At 42.6% G+C, this 18509-nt stretch overlaps 1 protein-coding gene across 1 annotated transcript in view; it reads left to right on the forward strand.

Moving 5' to 3' along the window:
• The window catches only part of LOC126355584 (serine/arginine repetitive matrix protein 1-like), a 255535-nt gene that overhangs the window by 91187 nt on the left and 145839 nt on the right, over positions 1 to 18509 (forward strand). Inside the window, exon 3 of the mRNA XM_050005948.1 lies at positions 967 to 1154. Within this exon, the coding sequence (XP_049861905.1) occupies positions 967 to 1154 (188 nt within the window). The remainder of the gene's footprint in view (positions 1 to 966; positions 1155 to 18509) is intronic.

The raw sequence follows: 18509 nt of genomic DNA on the forward strand, positions 1-18509 counted from the left end.
ATGAACGTTCACCAAACTTTGTCACCAATTAAAATACGAATGACGAAAGTTATATGAATATATAATATAATGAATTATAGGTACTCTGAAGAATCCATTTCTTTCCGTTTCACAATAGGGTAGGAGGTAAGGGAAATGAAATAGAGCATCCTTGTCAAACCGTGATGCAAAGAACTTACAACTTGTACTTCTGCATAATATTTATTTCAGAGAATTTACAAATGGTTTTAGCCTAAGAATTATTCTCAAACATCAGACTCAAAATCTGGTCAGGTATTAGTTCTTCTGTTGTGTGGGTGAGTTTTTGAAATTTTTGTCAGTTTCGTGACTGAACGTCGGGCAGTGACTGTCTGTATTTAACATCCACGTAAATTATAAAAGGAGTAAGATGAAGGTACGAGTAATGTGCACCATTGGTATTAAAGCACTACACTATATATGAAATGTGCTTAAGTAAATAGTCTTTGTTATTACACAGATCGCATTAGCGTTGCTATTTTTGCTTCAATTCTTGGCACAGTATTTCGTACTATATAGTAGTACACGTAATTTTATATGTAGTCACTGCTGTAGCTTTAATAATTATATTAATCGTTTCTCCACGTATATTGTAGCTAGATAATAGCTACTGTTTCTGTAATAGATACTTTATTAAAATCTCATTGACGGCTTCATATTGGACAGTCAACACTAGGGAAAAGCATGCACCGCTGCACAGATTGCTGAAATTGACAGAGCTTGCAGCTGCTAATAATAAACATTCGCTCGCCTCTTTCGCAGAGAACTGTGTTGACACTAGAAGCTAGCTAGCAAGTATTGTGCCACTTCATTGTATCAGACTGTCTTAAAAATTCAGCTTGTCTGTTTTCTGGAGCAGCTGCCTCGCGTGCAGAGCCTACCACCAAATAGTAGGAGCAGACTGACCAGCGTGCGCGGCTGAGTGCAGCGGGCAGGTCTATGTTGCAGGCGTCTACGGAGCAAGCGTCCCAGTACGTGCGCCACGGGTCGCCGGCGCGCGCGCCGCTTCTGCGCAGGCGCACCAGCCTACGTACGGAGGGCGACCTGCTCGTGCGCGAGTCTGAGCTGCGAGCGCGCTTCAAGAGGCTGCAGGGCGCACAGCGCGCCGAGCTCGCGCGACGGCCCACCACACTCAGGTCTGCGCCTTACCGCCTCACACGTTTTATGTGCAGCCGTGTTGCGTAGTGGGAGCAGAAACGTCACCTCATCACGTAGCTGGAACCAGGGTCTGACTCTAGCCACGCCGCTAGGCACCACTACATTCTCCGGAGCCTTCTTTCGATGTATTTTATTGTTTTATGGTCATCAGTATCGTGACACGTTTGACCGCGGCCAACCACAACTTCCTCTCGCATGCGAAATTTTCACCTCCGATTGTCACTTAACGCAGACTCTGTCTCCTCCTCCAGATTTGCGCTCTACGGTCTCAGGTATTTTATCACCTATCTGCTATGCGAAATGGCAAAATTTTCACCACCAGCTGCAATTATAGTTTAGTGTCCACTACTGGCTCATTTAGACTGTTACGCCATTTTCAAGCGGTAGCTGACATGAAAGAAGACGAGACGCAAAGCTCTCCTGACACGACAGGCAAACGCAAAACATATTGCGGTAATCACTAATGTTCCATTAGTCTAATTTCATTATCTTGTCCCAGAGGAACAAGGGTTGCCTGGCAACAGAACAGTATTCTACCCCTCAGCCAAAAGTATATAGGTTCAAATGGTTCAAATGGCTCTGAGCACTATGCGACTTAACCTGTGAGGTCATAAGTCGCCTAGAATTTAGAACTAATTAAACCTAACTAACTTAAGGACATCACACACTTCCATGCCCGAGGCAGGATTCGAACCTGCGACTGTAGCGGTCGCTCGGTTCCAGACAGTAGCGCCTAGAACCGCACGGCCACTCCGCCGGCAAGGAATATAGGAAATAAAAATACTGAAATCAAAATGTTAATTGGATATATTATACACAATTTAAAAAATATATTATTTTCATTGGTGGCATTTAAAATTACACACAAGAAAGTGTCGACTTCATTACACTACTGGTCATTAAAATTGCTACACCACGAAGACGACATGCTACAGACGCGATATTTTAACCGACAGGAAGAAGATGCTGTGATATGCAAATGATTAGCTCTTCAGAGCATTCACACAAGGTTGGCGCCGGGGGCGAAACCTACAACGTGCTGACATGACGGAATTTTTCCAACCGATTTCTCATACACAAACAGCAGTTGACCGGCGTTGCCTGGTGAAGCGTTGTTGTGATGCCTCGTGAAAGGAGGAGAAATGCGTACCGTCACGTTTCCGACTTCGATACAGTTCGGATTGTAGCCTATCGCGATTGCGGTTTATCGTATCGCGACATTGTTGCTCGCGTTGGTGGAGATCCAATGACGTTAGCAGAATATGGAATCAGTGGGTTCAGGAGGGTAATAGGTACCCCGTGCTGGATCCCAACGGCCTTGTATCACTAACAGTCGAGATGACAGGCATCTTATCCGCATGGCTGTAACGGATCGTGCAGCCACGTCTCGATCCCTGAGTCAACAGATGGGGACGTTTGCAAGAGAACAACTATCTGCACGAACAGTTCGACGATGCTTGCAGCAGCATGGACTATCAGCTCGGAGACCGTGGCTGCGGTTACCCTTGACGCTGCATCACAAACAGGAGCGCCTGTGATGGTGTACTCAACGACGAACCTGGTTGCAAGAATGGCAAAACATCATCTTTTCGGTTGAATCCAGGTTCTGTTTACAGCATCAGGATGGTCGCATTCGTATTTGGCGACATCGCGGTGAACGCACGTTGGAAGCGTGTATTCGTCATCGTTATACTGGCGTATCACCCGGCGCGATGGTATGGGGTGCCATTGGTTGCACGTCTCAGACATCTCTTGTTCGCATTGACGGCACTTTGAAGAGCGGACGTTACATTTCAGATGTGTTACGAACCTTGGCTCTACCCTTCATTCGATCCCTGCGAAACCCTACATTTCTGCAGGATAATGCACGACCACATGTTGCAGGTCTTGTACGGGCCTTTCTGGATACAGAAAATGTTCGACTGCTGCCCTGGTCAGCACATTCTACAGATCTCTCACGAATTGAAAACGTCTGGTCAATGGTGGCCGAGCAACTGGCTCGTCACAATACACCAGTCACTACTATTGATGAACTGTGGTATCGTGTTGAAGCTGCAGGGGCAGCTGTACCTGTACACATAATCCAAGCTCTGTTTGACACGATGACCAGGCGTATCAAGGCCGTTATTACGGCCAGAGGTGGTTGTTCTGGATACTGATTTCTCAGGATCTATGCACCCAAATTGCGTACAAATGTAATCATATGACAGTTCTAGTATAATATATTTGTCCAATGAATAACCGTTTATCATCTGCATTTCTTCTTGGTGTAGCAATTTTATTGGCTAGTAGTGTACTTTACTTTACGTGATAAGGCCCAGAGGACAGTGCGCTACCACAAGGTTCCTCTCTCACTGGGTTCTGTTTTTTGTCTCTTGGCGCCTGTCATTCTCTATTGCAGTCTGCAGCAAGTCATCATGGATTCTATCCCATCACCTCTTCTTTGGTATTCCTAGTGGGCGTCTTCCACAGGGAGTATAATCCATAGCTTTCAAAGGCTATTGGCATTTACCCATCCGACTGACATGTCCTGTCCATACAGGGCGCTTGGTTCTCATCAGTCCTACAATGTTTGGTCTGTTGTACATTTCGTCTAGTTCACAATTTTGTCTGATCCTCCATGCTCCAGCGATCTCATCTTGTACCGGAACAGAGATCTTCCTTACGTTTTTCCGCTCAAAAACAAGGAGATTGTTCAAGGTTTTTTTCTGGACAATCCAAGTTTCACAACCATACAATACTACAGGTTGAATCATTGTTTTATACAGCTGGAGTTTGCAATTCCTCGAGAGACCACGGGATGCGAGAACTTAAATGAGATCAAAGTATGATCGCCTGGCGGCTTGGGTCCTCGCTTTGATTTCTGCTTCATATGCTGCGTCTTCTGCAAAGATTACCCCCAGATACATAATTCACGAACCCTTTCGTAGAATCGGTTTACGACTATCAAAGGCTCGAGTGGGTCTCTTGAATAAGCTTAGGTCCTGCTTATCACCAGATATTCCGTCTTTGATTCATTCACAAGGAGTCCAATTTTGATTGCTTCCACGCTTTCACTCATCCGCATTAGTTTCTCCTTAGATCTGGACAACAGGGCCACATCATCAGCAAACGCGAGATGTGTGATTTTCTTACCCTCTACCTCTATATACTCGAAGCTTTTACGAGAGACTTCTCTCATTATCTTTTCAAATGTCAGGTTGAACAATACCGGTGACACACCATTCCCTTGTTTCAACCCTGTGTTTATGTTTAAGCTCTCTGTGAGTTGGTTCCCGAGAGTCACTTTGCCTTTTGAAGCAGTGAGACATATTCCGATTCGGCTGAAGAGTTTCTTAGATATTCCAAACTCCGTTAGGCAGTTCTTCAAGCTCTCGCAGTGGACGCAGTCATACTGAGGCGTAGCGCCTTCGCATCGCCCCTGTCACTTGTTAGGACGATATCGTTATAGGCATGAGTCACCGACAGATGTCACCAGCTGACATGGACCTGAGTTACAGAGCTGCACCTAGTTGTACTAGTAGGCGACAGAGGTCAGCAGTTGACGGAAAGTGCTAGCTGTCGTAGTCAAAACAATGTCGTAAAGTTATTCTTGACTAATTTTTAATGTATTTGCATATATATAATTGTTTTATATTTGTAGTAATTACCAGTGTAAGTGTTGTATGAGTGAAAAAGAACAAAAGTAAATGAAAATTGTTTTGTTTATTCACGAAGTACCAGTTAAAATATACAGGGAATTTACTATAATTAAATGTGCAGTCAATTTATGGTACTAATGAATCGTGAGTAGAACACAAGTTAATCGGTATTTTCAGAAGGAGTAATTTTATTATATTTGATACTTTTCTAAATTTATTTATTTAGCAATTGCCATAGAAATAAATGTTTTACTATGATTTTTCATTGAAGTAAAGCGCGGGTTAGTGCGGGACAGTACTACAACCTGATTGCTGTTTGTGATATCAGCCAATCAGAAAAAGGTAGGCTCGCGCCAATCTATGCTGGGAACAAAGTCTTTGGTGTGATCTAGGGAAGTCGGGGCTAAGGGTTCAAACTAGTAACGTCTCGTTGAAAGCAGCTACGACGAAAGTACTGTAAAATCGCGGAAAAATGCTAATTACGAGTTCGCGAAGTAGTACAAAGTGTATTTAAGTGAACGGTATAGTGGAAGTCGTGTGAAATTTCGGATGGAATATCAAATTTATTGCTTTTGACTGTTAGTTAAAACCGCGTGGCATGTTGTGCGATATAAGACTGGAACAAGTATTACGTGTAAAGCAGAGTGCACAACGTTTGAGCGAGCATTTTCATAACTAAACGATCTAGTGAACTCGGTTAACTTCGGTAACGGATGTAAATACCATAAACTGGCTACGTGTGTGACTGTGGTGTGCGTGGGAACTTTACATTGTGTAGACTCTTAGTACGGACTTGGCAGTATTAACTGTGATCTTTATCGTAAAAATACACCTTAAAATTTACATTGCCGAGTTAAAACTTTTATTTCAGTATTAGCCACATCCCGTTTGCCGGACAATTCTATGTATGTTGCGACCTGCAATAGACAGTAGTGGTCTAGTACACTCCTGGAAATTGAAATAAGAACACCGTGAATTCATTGTCCCGGGAAGGGACATGATCACACTGACAGAACCACAGGCACATAGACACAGGCAACAGAGCATGCACAATGTCGGCACTAGTACAGTGTATATCCACCTTTCGCAGCAATGCACGCTGCTATTCTCCCATGGAGACGATCGTAGAGATGCTGGATGTAGTCGATGCTGGATGTAGTCCTGTGGAACGGCTTGCCATGCCATTTCCACCTGGCGCTTCCCTTGGACCAGCGTTCGTGCTGGACGTGCAGACCGCGTGAGACGACGCTTCATCCAGTCCCAAACATGCTCAATGGGGCACAGATCCAGAGATCTTGCTGGCCAGGGTAGTTGACTTACACCTTCTAGAGCACGTTGGGTGGCACGGGATATATGCGGACGTGCATTGTCCTGTTGGAACAGCAAGTTCCCTTGCCGGTCTACGAATGGTAGAACGATGGGTTCGATGACGGTTTGGATGTACCATGCACTATTGAGTGTCCCCTCGACGAGCACCAGAGGTGTACGGCCAGTGTAGGAGATCGCTCCCCACACCATGATGGCGGGTGTTGGCCCTGTGTGCCTCGGTCGTATGCAGTCCTGATTGTGGCGCTCACCTGCACTGCGCCAAACACGCATACGACCATCATTGGCACCAAGGCAGAAGCGACTCTCATCGCTGAAGACGACACGTCTCCATTCGTCCCTCCATTCATGCCTGTCGCGACACCACTGGAGGCGGGCTACACGATGTTGGGGCGTGAGGGGAAGACGGCCTAACGGTGTGCGCGACCGTAGCCCAGCTTCATGGAGACGGTTGCGAATGGTCCTCGCCGATACCCCAGGAGCAACAGTGTCCCTAATTTGCTGGGAAATGGCGGTGCGGTCCCCTATGGCACTGCGTAGGATCCTACGGTCTTGGCGTGCATCCGTGCGTCGCTGCGGTCCGGTCCCAGGTCGACGGGCACGTGCACCTTCCGCCGACTACTGGCGACAACATCGATGTACTGTGGAGACCTCACGCCCCACGTGTTGAGCAATTCGGCGGTACGTCCACCTGGCCTCCCGCATGCCCACTATACGCCCTCGCTCAAAGTCCGTCAACTGCACATACGGTTCACGTCCACGCTGTCGCGGCATGCTACTAGTGTTAAAGACTGCGATGGAGCTCCGTATGCCACGGCAAACTGGCTGACGCTGACGGCGGCGGTGCACAGATGCTGCGCAGCTAGCGCCATTCGACGGCCAACACCGCGGTTCCTGGTGTGTCCGCTGTGCCGTGTGTGTGATCATTGGTTGTACAGCCCTCTCGCAGTGTCCAGAGCAAGTATGGTGGGTCTGACACACCGGTGTCAATGTGTTCTTTTTTCCATTTCCAGGAGTGTATTTTCTACTACAGCTTTTAGCTAGACAGATGAACACTGCTGGACATTGGCAGGGCGGTAAAAATTAACGTGCCGCACCTTAATACGCCTTCTTAAAATCCATGAAAAGCCCTTTAAGTTCTTCTCTATAGTCCCACAAGCTTTCGGTGAGCTGTCGCAGCACAAAGATGTTGTCGACAGTTGATTGTGGTATGCGTGGGAACTTTACATTGTGTAGACTCTTAGTACGGACTTGGCAGTATTAACTGTAATCTTTATCGTAAAAATACACCTTAAAATTTACATTGCCGAGTTAAAACTTTTATTTCAGTATTAGCCACATCCCGTTTGCCAGACAATTCTATGTATGAATCCCCTCTGATATTCACCAACCATTTCTTCTGCAAATTGCTATACTCTATCCAGTATACAGTTGGACAAGATCTTGTAGCAAACATTCAGTAGTGCGATTCCTCTTTAGTTAGTACAGTTCATTTTGTCACCTTTATTGTGTATAGTGCATATGACAGCTGTTTTTCAATCTTCTGGGATATCCTTCAAATTACAGATCCCCTTGATTAATTGGTGAATTTTCTTGTGAAGCCTATCCAATCCATCTTGAATAATTTCTGCCTGGATTCCATCTTCTCTTGGGATTTTGTTGTTCTTTAGCTTCCTTATCTGGTTCTTTATTTCCTCCAGTGTGGGTGGAGGATAGTCTTAATCAGCAATGCCAGGAAATTGAAATTCAAACATATCTTTAGGTTCATCACAGTTGAGGAGTTCCCTGAAGTACTGTTTCCACCTTTCAGCAATGTCAGGCAAACTGGTGAGTATGCTTCCATTATTGTCCGTGATGAATTTTTGGCGGCTTTTATATCACTTCTTGAAGAATTTTACTTTGTGGTACATCTTTCGCACCTCTTTCCCCAAGAAATATTGTTGAGCCTCATCTATCAGTCCTTCAGCGTATATTCTCTTTGCTCTTCTCAGGGTTGCTTGAATCGTTCTCCGAACTTCTTTGAACTGTGCTTTCCCTTGTGCAAAATCAGCCCCTTTAACCAGCTTTCCTTGGCTTCTCTTCTCTTGGCTAATGCCTTAATGCATTCATCCTCAAACCAAATCTTTTTGCCTCTGATCCGCTTCTTGAAGACTACATTCGCCACCTCATTTACAGCAGCCTTACCTTCTTTCCACATTTAATCTGGGTTCTCTTGTGAAACCTCTTCCTGCACATTTTCAAAGCAGTTGCTGAGCTGGAGCTGAAATTCTTGTTTCTTTGTGTTATCTTTCAGATCATCGATATGGTAGTGTTCGACTTTTGTAAGTTTATTTCTGACTTAGACTTTGGGTTGTTCTTTTAGCTAGTTGTTTACGAGGAAATGGTCACTCCCAGACTCTGCACCCTTGCTGTCTTTACATCTTTCACTCAGTTCTTTACTTTGATATCTATTGCAATGTGGTCTATCTGATTATCTGTTTTACCATCTGGCGATACCCAAGTTCCTTTAGTATATCATTCCAATGGAAATTTGTGCTGCTTATGAATATTCCTTTGGATGTTGCAAAGGTTATGGATCTAATGCCATTGTCATTGCTGAGTTCATGAAGACTGTGTCTTCTGGTTGTTGACTGGAATACGTTCTCTCTTCCAGCTTTAGCATTCATGCCTCCCAGTAGGACTTAACGATTATTATTTGGGGTGCCATCTATGACTACTTCCAGTTGCGCGTAGAATTCATCCTTCACTCGGGATGTACCTTCTTCTGTGGGTGTATGGCAATTCACAAACAGTATTTTACATCACTGTGCGTCTGTTGTGAAAACTGCTATTCTAGGGCTCACAGCCTCAAACCCAGACATATTAGCAGCCAGAGCCTTACTCATACAAAATACCACACCCAGTTTGTGTCCTGTCTCACAGTCTCCATAACACATTGTGTACTTATCGATATCTAGGGTACCAGTGTCCTCCAAACGGACTTCCTGCAAAGCGACAAGGTCAATCTTACATCTTTTGATCTCCTTCACTAGACTGATAGCGGCCCCTGTTTTTAAACTACGAATATTCCATGTTCCATCGACTAAGACAAGAAAATATGACATTAAAAACTGATCATTGATTGCGAGAAAATTAAAAACAATCTGTGGCCTGCATTACATTTCAGCTCACTACTACTTGCTGGGAGGGAGCAATGAGGAGAGGGAACGAGAAATTGTACTTTGGTGGGGTTAAATTTTTATGCAGATATATGCATCACGTGCGATAGGTTGTGGGGACAGGTATAATGTAATAGGATGGCTGCGATTCTTCAGTTCCTCAAGGCGTATTTGTTGATAGAACAGTCCACAGGTGTACTGCCGTTCCGTAGTGTCCAATGGGCACAACAGCTCAGTTCGTCGCCGCACCTAACAAGTGTAATCGCCGAAATATTCTGCCCTTTGGACGCTGTAGACCCGCATTACACACGAGGACTGTTCGATAATAGGATGGTTGGTTAGCGAAACTTAGGACTCGCGGTGCAGACTCTTAGGATTGGGGCCAGGCCATGATCAAGAATGAGAAATAAAGGGGGGGGGGGGGGGGGTGATGAGGGAGTGACGTCCTGTGAAATAGGAAAGGAATATGGAAGAGGGCGTTAAATCTCATAGGAGGGCTAGATGTGAGGGAAGATTTTGTTGCCAGAGAGTATTAGTCTGTTCAGATTGAGCGCAGAGAGGACATAGATAATTTAAGTGCAGAATGGATGTGGTGTGTTGGAACAGGCACGGCAAGACACCAGGATTGTTAATTGGGTGTAGGGGAGGGTGAAGGAACAGTAAGATTCTTGGAGTAGAGATTACTCGAAGTGTAGGATATACAGAGGCGATTAATGTGGGTAAGGAGTTGGGGAAAGTGATGAGATGGTAAAGGACTTGTGGAGACGGATAAGCATGACTTTCAAGGATTTTGAAGGATTGATATAATGTTGGTGGGGCATATATACAGGCTACATTTGCGTGGGAGGGGATGAGTCGGTTCAAGATTTTGTAAGGGAAGGATGTGAAAGTATGTAACCCCCATGCTCAGCTAGCTAATGGGTTTAGTCTATTGTGGGCTTACTGTTGGACGGTTTGTAGGTGGATTTTCCATGTTTGTGTATGGTTAAGAGTTATTCTGAGATATTTTAGTGCGTTGGTTAATTGGATAGAACGATCGTAAATGATAAGGTAAAGGTAGTGGAGGCAGAAACTGTGGCTACTTCGTCCTATAATTATTGCCTAGGTTTTGCAAGTATTAATCGTGAAGACCAGCTGGTACCAGTAGAATATGAACTGGTCAGGTTGCATCTGGAGAGACCTTTTTGATTTCTAAAGGGTAGGGTAGAGGACTAGCAAATCTTTGCAATCGGAATACTAGAGGAGATGATCAGGCATGCTAGCCATGTAAGGGATACATAGTAGAGATCACAGAGCGTTAAGGCACACCTGCAGCAGGATAGAAGACACGAGAGTTCTGGCAATTTTGAGTAAAGTTGGTATAAAGGAAGTTTAAAGGTCGTAGCAAAAATGAGAACACTGCCTAGGGCGAGTCAGCTGCAATAAAATAATCATATCACCGGCAGTCGTCTAACCAGTAATAATATTAGCAAGTGAGTGCGCGTTCAGGTGTTGTTCTCGCTGGTTACAACACAGAAACTGCGTTACAAAGGCGGGAAGTGACAGCTCAAATATTGCAACATTTTGAAAATATCACTCGCATTTGGCGTGTTCTTGTACGTGCTACTACTTTCGATTATTTTATGCCAACTGCATGAATGACTATTTGTCGTAAGTTTCGTCGTTTGCCCCTATGCAGGTGGCTGGACAGCTTGGTGGCTGCTCTTCATGTTTGTCAGTTACCGCTTGAAAACAGCGTAATACCCGAAACCGGCCAGTAGCGAAAAATAAACGTAACCGCAGCCAATGTCGAAAATTCATTTCTGAAATTGAAGAAAACTAACCTGTCCCTCCGTGTAGTCAATGTGTTTCACATAATCCTACATCACCGATTCTGCAGCGGACTTCTTCATCTCTTATGTTAATTTTCAGTATCCTTCTGTGACATCACATCTCAAACGTTTCATTTCCCTTCGTTTCTGGTTTTCCTAAAGTGATGATGTTCCAGATTTAATCTGTCAAAAATTTTCTATTTCAGATTATTTCTCGCAACAATGACGGATATTTATTTACGATTAGTGGCGATACGTACAACAGCTTCTGTCCCAAATAATCTGTAAATTTATGAGAGATAACTAAATGAGCAATGAATATTATGTGTTTAATGTACATGCACAGAGCAAAATTTATATTCTGCTGTGGTCTTCCTTTTTAACGGAAATACCATGTGATTTGTTGTTTTGTATGGCGGGCAACCACAGCCAAACTTCGACATTTTTTCAAAGAAAATTCCGCACTGGCTGTATGAATGATTTTTATTAAATCTGAGACCGGTTTCGCACCAGTTATCAGTGCATCCTCAGGCAATCTATACAAAAAAATAATATAATAAGAGCTCGTATAAACTATTCGATCCCCCAATTATGAGGTGTAAATTAAACTTTTAAATAGCCAGTTTTTTTAATGAAACAAGAAAGTACTCACTTACCCTATTTATAACATAATAACTTTGAACATTGCCCTGTAGCCGCTCCCCACCATACCTGTCCGATATACCGCCATCTGGTGTAAGTGGAAGTTAAAATTTAAAAACCTTTTTTAAAAATTTTAAATTACGGGAGCGGCAATGACCTAGAAAATAAAAATAAAATACGATGCTGATAAAACTCCCCTAAACACGAACGACGAAGAGTGGAACATTAGCATGAACAAAAAGCGGATTAGGGCCATATAAACATATCACAACATACCGTGCAAGTTGAGATGAGCCGCATGGCAGCGGACACTGCCTGACTGACTGGCCGAAACCCAGAAAGCGCTCACGCAGTGGCGCGAGAATCGCCAGAGGCAGGATGGCGTGTACAAGGTGTGAAGAGTGGGATGTGCTGAACATTTAATAAATAATTCCTTATGTCTATTATTTTTAAAAAGTTTAATACCATACTAGGTGGCCAATATAAAAATGAGCAGTTAGTTAAAAACATAATAATAATAAATGTGGTGGTTCTGAATGCGTAAGTCCCTGAGTAAGTATAAAAATAATTTCTTAACAATATTTTTTAAAAATTCTACTTTTATTCTTGCTACCACTTTCAGAATTTCAAAGCGTGTATTCCAGTCAACACTCTCAATTCAAAAGATATTGAGTCGGTTTGCTTCCCTCAGTGCTTCTTCTGAAATAAGTCGTAACATCGATACAACTCGCGCATTCCAGCATCTCTCCACAACTCAAACTGATATTCCTCAATGCGCCATCCACCACTTTTTCTCTCTTTTTGCAAATAATTCGTGTGTGTATTTTGTAACCATGATTTATTAAACAAATGGCTCGATATTGCTCACAATAGTCACTGCATACCTTCTTTGTAATTGTAATTAGTACAGCCTTCTTGAAGTCACGGGGTATTTAGACCGTCTCATATATCTTTCATACAAGGTAGCATATATGTGCCATCATTAGCTCTCAAAAACTGTCTTTCCTTGTTTCAGATTAGGTTTTTCATTGCCCTGTCAAACTCTCCCTGCGGTATTAACTCTTCTCTTCATCTTCCTCTTCTCTTTCCATAAAGATGGCTTCAAATTTGTTTCGTTGCATTTCACTTTTCAGCCTTCCCTTCTTTTTTTAGTACTGATTTGCAATCTGTGCTCTTGATACTCATGCATCAGCTTTTATTTCCAAGTTATGTTTTTTTGACATTTTTTAATTTTCTCCTTTCATCCGATAAACTCAATACCTTGTGTGTATCCAATGTTGTCTAATGAGTATTATCTCTCTGCCTATCTCATCCTCTGCTGTCTTCACTACTTCATTTCTCAAAGCTATCCACTTGTCTTCTTTTTCATCTCTTTCCCCTGTTTCAATTAATCATTACCTTATGGTCTCTTTGATGATGAAGTTTGGTTTTGGGGGCGCTCAGCAGCACGGTCATCATCGCCTGTACAAAGTTCCAATTTTCACACAGTCCTATCTAGCCACTGTCACGAATGTTGACGGTAATGAAATGATAAGGACAACACAAACATCCAATCCCAGGGAAGAGAAAATCCCCAATCCGGCCAGGAATCGAATCTGTGGCCCTGTGATTCAGAGGCAGCAACACTAGCCACTACACCACGAGCTGCGGATTCATGCTCCCTTTGAAATTCTCAATAACCTCTACTTCTTTCAGTTCACCCACATGCCATCTCCTTTATTTCCTACTCTGCTTCAATTTGTTCAGTTTTAGTCTGCAGTTCCTTACCAATAAATTACCGTCAGAGTCCACATCTGTCCCAGGAAATTCTTTGCAGTTTAAATCTAGTTTTCAAATCTTTAAATTATCATTATGGAATTTACCTGAAACATTGCAGCGTCTCTAGGTGTCTAGGTATCTTCCATATATTAATATCATCCCACTCCCATCGATTTTTGGTCCACGTTGCAAAGCTTGTCATACAAACTAAATAAATTTACTTAATTTTCCCAATTGCCACTTTGTCATTCTACATTCATCGCAGAGAAAATACAAAGCGAAGCTCAACAATAGCATCTGTATTACAGGCTGCATTCAACGTACTGTATCGATGTGCTACCTGTTCTTCATAGGTGTTCCGGGAGAAATCGTAGTGAGAATATGGATCTATGAATGAAGCTCTCGTCTTATCCAGATTCATCAACTACACGATATACGATTTATGCCATACCAGCGTTTAATTAATATGGTCGTGGTCTAGTGGTTAGCCTCGCTGCCTCAAGCTCGGAGCACGTTTCTTTAAAACTTTATCGCTAGTTACATTTTTACTACTCGTAATTAACTTAATCTTTCTTCAGTGTACTCTTAATCCATAGTATGTGCTCTTTAAATTGTTGCATACAACAAGTCCTGCAATTTTTCATCACTTTCACTGAGAACAGTAATGCCGACAGCAAATCTTATAACTGATATCCTTTTACCCTGAATTTTAATCCCATTCCTGAACTCTTCTTATATTTCCGTATAGATGTAGCGGTGAAAGTATACATCCCAATCTTATACCGTATATAATCCGAGCACTTCATTTTCGGTCTTCCATTCTTATTAATCTCCATTCGTTCTTGAATATACTGTATATTTCCTGTCTAGCCCCATTGTTTTCACTTATTTTCCCTAGAACTTGGAATATCTTGCACCATTTAGTACTCCTAAACGCTTTTTTAGAGTCGTCAGAACCTATGAACGTGTTTCGGTTTTTCTTAAGTCTTGCTTCCATTATCAAGAATATTGCTAGAACTGCTCGCTGGTACTTATATCTTTCCTAAAGTTAAGCTGATAGTCATCTAACAGATTCTCTGTTTTGTTTTTCATTATTCTGTGTATCATTCTTTTGGGTAACTTGGATGAGTGAGACAATAAACTGATTCAGTGATACACTTTAGAGGTTGTAAGATATTTTCTGAATGTTTGATGATATGTCTCCAGTCTCACCGCTTTATTCTCGCAATACCATTGTGGGGGGAGGGGTCTACTTTATGCCTACCTTTTAGAAATATAGTAGTCTAGTCAGTTAATTTATAGTTTGTAATTATGAAAAAAATATAATTAAGTATTCTACCATATTCAATAAATGTTTTAAATTTTTCAGTTAAATTTAACCCAAAAATCTGAGGTTTTGTAGTAGATGCGACTTTTTGCAGTGCATGTCGTATTCAATATTTTCACCTTGGTACTTGGCGTTATTGACACATTGATTTTCCTAAGAGTGTACTAAAAGTATTACGGGTTTTAGACCCTACTCACACATTAGTATCTGTTTAAAAAGTCTTTTGTTAACTTAAGTAACAACAATTAACGATACTTTTTTCACTTTCTGTAGGGTGGGCATAAGGTACTTCTCCCTCTAGTTATGGAAAATGTGTTGGTATCTCTAGAGTCAAACTCAGGCTTTAATAATGGATCTTCTGTGTCTTCCACACAGACTTCCAGCTCGTCTTAAATCACGCCATCATACATGTCGTCTCCCTCATAAAGGGCTTGTTTCTAGTTTCATCGAAGGTTGTGTTGACTTTTCTATTCGCTGTAACAGTACTTCTCACGAGTTTTTCGATTTCTTCGCATTTTTCCTGCAGGCATTTGCCTTGTTTCATTCCCAAGTGGTTTACATTGCTGCATTCCTGAACATTTTTGAAATTTCCCTTTTTCGTCGATAAACTGAATTATTTCTTATGTTACACTAGATTTCTTGTTCTTTTCCTGAATGTTTCTGTAATTCTCTATCTTTCTCGCTCATATATATATATATATATATATATATATATATATATATATATATATATATATATATATATATATGTGTGTGTGTGTGTGTGTGTGTGTGTGTGTGTGTGTGTGTGTGTGTGTGTGTGTGTGTGTGTGTGTGAGAGAGAGAAGAGAGAGAGAGAGAGAGAGAGAGAGAGAGAGAGAGAGAGAGAGAGAGAGAGGGAGAGAGAGAGCTCCCTACCTCCATTCCTCTTCATTTGTTCTTTATACTGTGATACGCATAACTGTAGCGTCTACAGCCTTAGAGAACTTCAAACGTCACCTCGTAATTTCTCGGTACTTCAGTACCCCATTTCCGTCCACCTTCTTCTGGACGATTCTTTTAAACTTCAGGCTAGTCTGCACTGTAAATTGTGATCTGAGTGTATATCCGCCCCTGGATACACTTACAATACGATATCTGGGAAAATTTATCTATTGTTGTTGTGGTCTTCAGTCCTGAGACTGGTTTGATGCAGCTCTTCATGCTACTCTATCCTGTGCAAGCTTCTTCATCTCCCAGTACCTACTGCAACCTACATCCTTCCAAGACATAAACTTAAAACTTTGTGTTCTGCCTTACGGCGGGTCTTGTCATGGGGGAAGCCTCATCAGAGAGGTCCACCAGACAAGCGTCTAGGGAAGTGATTCCAGAGGTGGTTTTCCATTACCGTCCTCTGATGATGATGAAATGATAATGATGACAACACAACACCCAATCCCTGAGCAAAGAAAATCTCCGACCCAGCCGGGAATCGAAACCTGGCCCCTTGGCATCACAGACCGCCACGCTGACTACTCAGCTATCGGGGCGGGCTGTCCAGGATATAACCCAGCTCGAATTTTCTGATGTCTTCAGGCCATTTCCAATCATATTTCCCCCTCTTCCGATTTTTGAACAGTGTATTCATTATTACTAGCGAAAATTTATTGCAGAACTTCATTAGCCGTTCTCCTTTCTCATTCCTGCTACCGTGCCCACATTCTCCCTTAATTCTGTCTTCTACTAATACCATCACTGCAGAGTTCCAGTTGCTTATGATTATTAGATTTTCGTATCCATTTATATACAAAATTATGCGTTGATTTCCCTCTCATTCTTTCCCTTTTCGCTTCACATGTTTGTGACGTTGGTACGTGTACCTGATTTATTGTTACTGGCGTTTGTTTTCTCTGATGAGAATAATCCTAACACTTAACTGTTAACAGTAACTCACTCTTCACTGTTATTTATGACGAATCCTAATCGAGCTACATCATTTTCTGCTGACATTATATTACCCTATATTCGTCTGAGCAGATATCCTTATCTGCTTTCCAGTTCAATATCTTCTTTCCAGGCAATTGACTGATTCGCAATAAAAGTTTATCACTATAAATTATGTAAGAGATTATAATACACAATCAGTCACTTGATTTTCCCGTCATAATCTATCAGTGTATCTTGCACTATGAGTAATGGTTGAAATGGCTGTGAGCACTATGGGACTTAACTTCTGAGATCATCAGTCCCCTAGAACTTAGAACTACTTAAACCTAACTAACCTAAGGACATCACACGCATCCATGCCCGAGGCAGGATTCGAACCTGCGACCGCAGTGGTCGCGCGATTCCAGACTGTAGGCACTATCAGTAATAACAATGGGTTTATACTAGTAGAACATATACCTATTCTGCAAATGAAAAATGAAGTGGGCTTGTGACATTGTTGGCAGGGAGGCCCCATCCAGGGAAGTTCGGCCTGGAAGAGTGTTCATACTGCAGGTTTTAACACGAGCGTTTCCACTTATACGAACCTTATAGTGTAGCTTACTGACCATGGAATTTAGAGTTTTCAGAGGAGACCATACTCTTCTTTTAAGCAAGCTGTCATACAAAAATACGAAAATCTATTAACGTTCTAAATGCATGTAAACGGATTCACAAAGTTAACTCTTTTGTCGAGCGAAAACCACTCGAATAGCAATAGTCACCTAGAGCCGTAAACACAAATCTGAAATACTCTGCCTGAAAAATCAGTCAGCGAGCAGGGTTATTTCATTGATGGCAGAAGCGTGATTTGAGGCAAATAGTTTCGTACGGCAACAGCAACAACAACTGGCTTGTGGCCGCGGGATTTAAAGCGCACTGGAAGCATGTATCATGGCCGCGTCACATGCTAGTGATTCCGTTATCTCGCCGTTGGAGTATTGCAACCCTACGTCAGCAGTTTCGTCCCGTATCCAACGTCGAGGTTGATACCTTGCAGTACTAAATCTATCATATCTTCAGTCGGCACATGGTGGCAGTACTTCCCTGGGCTCTAGCGTGGCTGGCAGGGAATGTAAAGGTGTGTGCGTTCACCCTGGCTTGGGTTCAGCTAGGTGCGTGACCAGACATAGTAGCCCACGTGGTTGTATGAGTTCGAAGACAGAATGTTGGCTCGCGAAAATGGGCGCAGAAGATCAAACAGCGCGTGAGATTATGTTCATGCAGTATTTCCGCTATACTGTGACCAATGACAGGGTTGGTCCTTTATAAGGCAAAGAAACTTGTCAGAGCTTCGAAAGACATGATGACCTCATCGTTGCTTTCCTTACCTGCGTCTTGAAAGACCTGACCTTCCGTTCCACCTCCGAATTACACGCTGGTTGAAAGACAGCAGTTTTCAGACGATTAGTCCTTTTGTACTGTCAGAATATCTGAAACGCAGGTGACAGGTGAGGTGACGTGTGGACCATTGTTTGTTATAGTTTGGAGGAGTGCCTTCAGTTGCAAAAATAGCCGCAAGAGCACATATTGTTGCGTTTCCTGTTGTTCCTTAAAGGAATTTCGGAAGCGCGTTAATTACCTGCAAACACGTCGTTCTCTGAAATAGTCCAACGAAATCCACATGCACTCACTCCTATTGGTGATCTGCCAGTATCCACGAGAAATTTTTTTGCGTATGTTCTATCTATTTATCTATTCGGATCCAGTAAATATAGTAGTGTGG

The sequence above is a fragment of the Schistocerca gregaria genome, chromosome 3 (genome assembly GCF_023897955.1).
Source record: "Schistocerca gregaria isolate iqSchGreg1 chromosome 3, iqSchGreg1.2, whole genome shotgun sequence".
In the NCBI taxonomy this organism is placed as follows: Eukaryota; Metazoa; Arthropoda; class Insecta; order Orthoptera; family Acrididae; genus Schistocerca; species Schistocerca gregaria.